General features: G+C 38.2%; 3 protein-coding genes across 3 annotated transcripts; 2 read left to right on the forward strand and 1 right to left on the reverse strand.

Moving 5' to 3' along the window:
* Positions 1 to 21: 21 nt before the first annotated feature.
* C9374_012680 (uncharacterized protein) lies at positions 22 to 2,088 on the forward strand (the record flags this gene model as incomplete). Its single annotated transcript, XM_044688473.1, has 3 exons — positions 22 to 1,498; positions 1,572 to 1,769; positions 1,820 to 2,088. 3 exons carry the CDS (start codon positions 22 to 24, stop codon positions 2,086 to 2,088), a joined length of 1,944 nt encoding a protein of 647 aa, XP_044554322.1.
* A 593-nt stretch (positions 2,089 to 2,681) lies between these two features.
* On the forward strand, positions 2,682 to 4,829 carry C9374_012681 (uncharacterized protein; the record flags this gene model as incomplete). The annotated part of the gene is made up of 1 exon (XM_044688474.1): positions 2,682 to 4,829. One exon carries the CDS (start codon positions 2,682 to 2,684, stop codon positions 4,827 to 4,829), a length of 2,148 nt encoding a protein of 715 aa, XP_044554323.1.
* A 605-nt stretch (positions 4,830 to 5,434) lies between these two features.
* C9374_012682 (uncharacterized protein) lies at positions 5,435 to 7,863 on the reverse strand (the record flags this gene model as incomplete). The annotated part of the gene is made up of 2 exons (XM_044688475.1): positions 5,435 to 7,004; positions 7,271 to 7,863. The coding sequence occupies 2 exons, from the start codon at positions 7,861 to 7,863 to the stop codon at positions 5,435 to 5,437; spliced, it is 2,163 nt and encodes a 720-aa protein (XP_044554324.1).
* Positions 7,864 to 7,919: the final 56 nt, after the last annotated feature.

A 7,919-nucleotide genomic window follows, 5' to 3' on the forward strand; every position in this document is an offset into this window, starting at 1 on the left:
CAAAGATCAACTATTAAAAAAATGATATCACAGAGCCTTGATCATTCTCCCAACAACACCAACCACGACATTGACGGCTATTCCCGATCATCAATCCATAGTAACAATGATCAGAAATCCCAACCTTCGTCTTCGAAGAACAATTCCAATCTCGGTATCACAAGCGCCGGCTTAACGATATCATCTCCACACAATAACCACAACAATAATCATACGAAATTGTTGATCCACAATGACAATAGTTCTCGTTCACAAAAACCTCTCAAAAGAAATTATTTTGGAAAATCACACATTATTAATATTCATATGAGACCTGATTTTGAAAAAATTCTTGAACTGGGTGGATCTGTTTTGGAATGTTTTCGAGAGTTTGCATCGAGTCAACATGTATTGGAATCGTTGGATTGTTTGTTGGATATTAAAAAATATAAACAAATGATTTTGAAATTGCAAAATGAAAATCAGCAATGGGATGAGTCCAGATCGAGTTCTTCGAATACTTCGGCGAATAGTGATGAAATTAGATTGTTAAATAAGGTAGAGAATGATAAAGTATTGAACACATCACAGCTGTCAGAAGTCAATATGTTGACTCCAACCACCAGTTCTTCACCAACCTCTGTGACACCTCAACGAAGCTCTGTTAGCACTTCCACGAACTCCAAACACTCCAAACGACCATTCCTTACTGAAAATTCTAACGATAGATCTTCAAAAGAAGAACATGCCTTTCATTTCGCTCATGATATTCTTAAAAAGTATATCAAAGAAGATTCCGAATATGGAATTAATATCGATGGCCTGACACGTAACAATCTTCTCAAGCATAATTTATTTTCTTCTGTAGAAAATTTTAAACAAGTTGGAATTTATGAATGGGAGACGGCTTTGAGTATATTTAATCAAGTGGAACTTCAATTAATTCTGTTATTGAAATCAGATGTTCTTCCTCGATTTTCACAATCTGAAAAGTGGCAACATTTCGTTTTACAAAACGGAGAACTTGCAGATTCATGCTGTTATGCAGAAGATCTGGAGCGAGTCGAACGATTGAAATTTCGAAAACAGGATTTCATGAGAGAATATGTTTCACAAAAGGAAATTGATTTTTGTGAAATGGCAGCAGGTGACATGTCATGCTTACAACACATGCTTGGAACGATCGATTTGAGTGTTTTCATTAGTAAGGGACATCAATTTGTGGATAGTGAAGATGTCGGTGTGGGGTCTTTTAACTTTGCAAAAGTTGTTGGATTTTTACCATTTTCAGCTGAAATTGTCGTGTCAGCACAATGTTCGACATTTGCCACTAAAAAGTTTCTTCCCACGACCAAATACGATGCCCTTTCTGAGGACGGAAGTGAAGATCCCTTTTTGAAAAATTGTGAAATGATCGATCCCATGACAACAAATGAAAAAGATGCATTTCCAAGTTGGTGGGTGAAATTTAATATTGAATATCCAAATCCTTTTGGAATGAGGACGAGTTATGCTGCAGGTGAGTTTTGTTAGCTTGGAAATCAATTTGAACACTTCTTGTTGCAACCATGGACATTGTATTTGAAAATCAGGTTCTGTGTTTTTTGTGAATGGAAAATACATTACAGTGAATAAGGGAATTCTTAATCCTGAAAAATTTCCTAGTATTTATACCTATTTGAAAAAGAATGGTAAATTAACATCAAAAAAGACAACCAATGCTCTCATGACAAGTATTTATGTGACCACACCAGTTTCGAGAGGACGTTGTCACAATGTTCATTTTGCAAGTAAGTATCTCGATCTGATGTACAATTTGATCCTATGGAGATGAATCAAGTTATTCACACAAGTGGTGTCTTACTGAATTTCATAGCTGGTCGTTTATACAAACACAACATTAGCAAAATTATTAATCAAGGACAGCAAACAACCATCAAAGAGATTCTCGAACTTAAAAAGGATCGATATCAAAATATTGAAGATGGTTATTTGAGAGCTCGAAAATATCTTGGATTGACACTGGAGAAGATGGGAAAACGACTTGAAACAGATTGTCCATTTCCGTCATCATTTCAACAACTTCAAGAGTTTGCAGATATGGAATAAGTTCTAACTTGTCAATATTATACTTAGATTCATGACCATCGATTCAATGTTCTACTCTCTTTTGAAGCCTTAATAACAATTACATGGAATTCCTCAAAAAGGCAACTTTGTAAGTTTAAGCTGAGTTTGTTCTCCACATGCAGTAGAATAAACTCGGAATTGTATTGGGACATCATTTTAAAAAGATTCTCTCATGTGTTATTGCCGATGTGAATTAGACCTAATCTAAAAACTCGAATATTCTCGAATTCACTTGTGTTATTCAGGTCTTTAACATGAAGTTAAGATTTGATCTACTTTTGCAATTCATTTTTATTCCAGAAAAAAATAGCCCAAACTTCATTAAATTTCCCACCTCCATTTATCTCATCACCATTCATTTGGTGTTGCTGTAGATCGGAAACGAATCATACTTTATAATTTTACAATAATAATTGAACACTAGTTTTTATTAGCAACGAATCATCGAGCTAGGAATTTTGTTGTTGGAATTTTGAAATCAGCAGCGGAGCCTTTTAATCATCCGTGAATTATCACTCGAATTTAATTTATTTGTAGATATTTACCCATTGTCATCATTATTCTTTCACAAAATGTATAACCATGTGCCTCCAAATGGAATGGCTCCACAACAACAACAGTCATCCTCTTCCTCACAACCGCCATCTTCATCGAGTATTACGCACAACCCTTCACTGGTACATCAACGACTGTATCCTGGATACCCACCTCCCTCCTCGGAAAGTACTGCCCATCTTCCTCCTCATACTAGCTACTCGGTTCCACCACCCACAGCGAGCTACAACCATAGCGGTATCCAATCTCTTCCTCCCTCATCAACAACAACAAATTCAGCCTCTCATCATGCACTAGTTCCTCCTGTACCATACTATCGTCATCATCATGTCCAAACTTCTGGTAATGTGCTCGGAACTCATCCTCCTCCTCCTCCAGGTTATCCCTCTCATACTCTCCATCCTGGAGCTCAATATTCAACAACACACCACTCTTCAATGACTCTACAACATGCCAATCCACACAGTATGGTACCAACAAGATCTTCTCCCTCTTCTTCGGCAACATCAGCAGAGGAGGAACGACCCAATAGTAGCAATAGAATTTCCACACAAAATTCTACATTTTCACCATGGTACTCAACTCCGAGTGGACATCATGGTCATCCTCCTCCACCACCACTGTACACATCTCATCCTCATTCGTTTCATCCTCATTCTGCCTCGTCAAATTTAATGGAGAATGGTGGTTCCATGATTCCTCCTTCTTCACAACATCACCATCTTTTTAAATCACATCCGAGTCAACACATGGGAGGAAATGGTGTCATGAAATATGGCACTAGTGGTGACCCAAATCTGGGCAGGCCCTTTACCGATTATCAACAGGTTGTACATAATAACAGTCATATAATGCCGTCTTCATCAGGTATTGACCCCTATCATTCAACAACAATTCCTCCATCAGCAATGAATGTTTGGCGAAAGCTCATAACAGAAATGGTCTTAAACTCTGGATCTAAGAAACCAAAGAATGAATTACCCCTAGCAAGAATTAAAAAGATTATGAAATCAGATGAAGAGGTTCGAACCAAAACCATGATAAGTGCTGAGGCACCAGTATTATTCGCTAAGGCTTGTGAAATGTTCATTATTGAGCTCACTCTTCATGCATGGGTTCACACCGAAGAGGCCAAAAGAAGAACTCTTCAAAGAAATGATATTGCTGCTGCCATTGGAAAAACCGATGTTTTTGATTTCCTTATTGACATTGTTCCTAGAGAGACTGAAAAGGTGCAGCATTCCTCTCACAAAGCAAATGACGATTCGTATGCTCATTCGGAGACAGCACGTCATGCCAGAGCGTCACGAGGAAAATCTACTAATGAAACCAATGCTGAAGATGAATTGACCAACGAAACGACGGACGGTGAAGATGAAGTTTTCGGTGCCCATATGCTCATTGACACTCAGTCCACCAAAGGAGACGCGCCCTCACCTCAAGGTCACCTCAATGTTGCGACCTCAACAAGTGTCAGTGGTGGTCTAGATGTCATCAAACCTTTGGATAGCACAACATTGAAAGCACAGCATGTTTCAGCCCTTTTGCAGCCTTCCCTTATTCCATCCACTAACATTAACAACAGCAGTCACAACTTCAATCCATCAATGTTGACTAGTACAGGCAGCACTTTTTCTCTTGCTTCGTCGTCATCATCAGCAGCAAATATGGGAGCAAGCCATGTGCTTGGTAATAGCAGTAACAACAACAACACAAACTTTCTTCATGGGAACAACAAGTCATCCCTCAACTCAAACACCAACACACAAACGAGTGAAACAAGCGATTCTGCTTTGGCTTTTTCTTCTTATGGACAACATCAACCTCCACAACAATCGCATGGTGATGAAAATGCGCAAGTCGGTAGTGGTTTGCCGAGCGCTTTGAGCATTTCTTCTTCCATGGTTTCTTTTTCGTCTGTGGATAGCACGAACGAGTCTGCCGCTTCCGATCTGAATCAGCAAATTGAACCTGTGGAACAGGCAAATGCCAAGAACAATAGTGTTGGCACCACTGAAGAAACCAGAGCTGCACAACATCATTCAATGTCACCAACCGAGCACGACTTTGAAATTCAAGTGAATCAAACAGAAGTGCCTGCTGTTCAAACCCCTGCTGACAACCATCAGCATTCAGAAACATACTCATTCCAATTGTTCCAATAAACGTTAGCGGAATAGGTCAGGCGTAACGTTCATTACGAAAACACAAAAACAATTTAAGAATTAATTAATTTTATTGTAGAAATTTAATCGGTCTTGACTCTGAAAGAGCATCCTTCAGTCAAACGGGCCTTACCTCCAGTTGGTTGGCACAAAACAGTGGAGCAGTTTCCGCACAAAACAACTCTCTTAGCATGGCTGAAGACGGTGGTAATCTTGTAACAACCAGGGCACTTAACGTCCATGAAGAAGGAGTTTGGTGATGGGATCAAACGCTTCAACTTGTGTTGAGTTGCTTGTTGCTTTTGATCAGGATAGAGTAAATCTTGTTCTAAGAAGCCCATGTTTATGACGAAATGTGTGGTATTTTTTTTCAAACAATTTTTAAAAAAAATCCAGTCAACCCATTAAAAATTTTACAATGGCCTGGTTTTTTTACTTTTATGTGCAAGCGCTCGTCTGGGTTGAACCAAACATTGAGGAATTGTTTTGGTTATGGGATGATGACAATTGAGCTTCCATCTCCATCTTGATTCCGAGAGAACAAGGTTATCCTGTCCTTCATTCAACAACCATTATCGAGTATGAATGCGATAAATTCAATTTATTCAATGACGCATGTCCATAAATCTCTTAAATGAATCATGAATAATATTCTGAATCACCACCTTTTCCAAATCATCGAACAATTCAAACTCTCCCAAACCTCTACTAATTTTAAAAGAGTGAGTCTCCAACTGTTTTTTCGAAATGTTCAACTGTTTAGGGGAATTGGGTTTCAAATATTTTTCATACATTTCTTGTTGCATATTCACTCGTTCTTGAATGAAGCCCAAACTCCTATAAAATAGTACGTCTTCCAAGAAGTTAATATTTTCATCGTTGTGTTCACTGGCACAAAATTCCTTAAAGAGTTTTCTCTTTTCTAAATTCATGAAAAATTCCTTAAATTCAAAGGTCATTTGCTGATTGCTGAGTTGATATTCCTGGAATGAATTAGAGCTCGAATGGGACATTAGCAGTGTAGCTCCAAGCTGAGACTTGCTCAGAATGTGAATCAAAATGACACAGACGGTTTCTTGTCGATTATCTTTCAATAGAGTTTGCATATTGTCGGTAGAGTTGGAAGTGGTCATCGTTGTAGATGTGGGAGGTGCAGTGGATGAGCTCGGCGTGACCATTAAATGATTGGGTACAGAAGAGTTTGTTAAGGATTGTGAATAAATTTGACTTAGTGAGAGAGAAACTTTCACAGAGAGAGAAATTCCAGTTTTGGTTTTTGCCAAAGTCTCGAAGGAATGAACCGATGAATTACTATTGTTGCTGATGTAGGAATTCAATTCTGCTCGACTCATTTCATGAATGACCTTGGAAAGTTCAATTTCTGGCAAAATTGTTGAAATCACAGCTCGATCCAATAAATCCGAGTCTGTATACCCGAAATTCTTAAAGAATGCATTATTGCAGTGAATGACTTTGCCTAACGCATCGCTCGTGACCACTGCATCTTCCAATGAATTCATAATCTTTTTGGTTTTTTGCTCTTCGAATGAAATTCGATCTACAAGAAGTAATAATTGATTATGAGAGTTGGCTAAATCTCTCGTTCTCTCCTTCACTTTCAATTCCAAATTATCTTGAATGAGTTTATATTCTCTCTTCCTGAAATAATCTTGAATGAGTTGATTCACTCCCAAAATAATCAAAACAAAAACCACAAATTCCACCAAGATGGCAATCAAAATTTCCAACCATAAAAAACTACCCGTATTCCATCCGTCCAAAGGTCTCAAAATGATTTTCCAATTCGAATTAAGAACGGTCATATTTCGTTCCAACGCATCTTCTAAGGGTTTCACATTTTTCACACCAATGCGTCCCTCCGTACCATTCACCGTTCCGTTCAAATTCTCTAAAAAGATTTGATTTTGAGCGTATTCATACAATTGATATTGATATCCTGACAGAACTTCATACAAATCAATGGCTTCGAAAAGTGATTTGAAGTTAAATAATTCCACACTGAGTCCAAAGAAACTGTTGTTATTGGGAAAGAAGATGGGTTGTTGTGCAATGACAGCAATGGAATTTGGATCTAAATTAATGAGATTAATGGGACCGAAGAGTTTGGTTTCTTTGGTTCGAACCGCTTCTTGTATAACTGCTGTGTGAGCAGGACTGTGAATTACAAGTGAAATCAAGAAAATTTCAGCCACATGGAATGCAAGAAATGGATCATGTTCGAAAGAGGTTAATTATGTAAGGTGGAAGAGTTCAATAAAAAGTCCATTTGCGAACATTTTAGAATTCGATTAGGTCAGGACCAACAATTGTTGTTGTTAAATAGATCATTGAGAGTGCGTGTGAAGTGTTTTATATAGAGTGTTCAATACAGAGAGAACATAAGTGAGTGACATTCCACAGCAATAGCTAACATTACTTACGTATTCAATCCCATATGGTGTCCAATCATGTGTTCCACTCCTTTCAAAGGATAGATATAATTCAACACAAATTCATCAGTAAAAGCATATTCAAACATATCCAATTCTGGAAAATCATGTTTTAAGCGAGCTCCCAATCGATTAAATCTCTCCCAATCAAACGTAAAATTCCATTCCTGAGCCACATTGGTCAATATATTCAACGATCCAAACGATACTTCCACTTGTTTTCGTATCAACAATTCAGCCGTAATCGCCACTTGTTTCACTTGTTCCATGTAGGCGTTCCTTCGTTGTTGTTCCATCGTATGAATCACAATGACAATAATGGGTGAGAGCAAGGCGACAGCACAAACAGCAAATAAAAAACCCAAAACGATGGAGAGGGCTTGTATTCGACTTCGTTGGCGAGAGAGTTGAGCTTGAAGAGAGGAATCGGCTCCATGTGGATGTTGTTGGTGTTGCTGGTGATGAGATGAACTTTTTGAGGTTTCTTGTTCCAGAACATAACTGTTGTTTCTAAGACGAGTATTATTGTTATTATTGTTACTCGTGTTGGTTTGTGGGTTCGGAGAGGGCGTGAGTAGAGTCATGATGCTGTTTCGTCAATGGTTGAGGGCAATAATGTTGTTGTTTTGTTTTGATGAGG

This window comes from Naegleria lovaniensis (assembly GCF_003324165.1).
Source record: "Naegleria lovaniensis strain ATCC 30569 chromosome Unknown tig005, whole genome shotgun sequence".
Lineage (NCBI taxonomy): Eukaryota > Heterolobosea > Eutetramitea > Acrasida > Naegleriidae > Naegleria > Naegleria lovaniensis.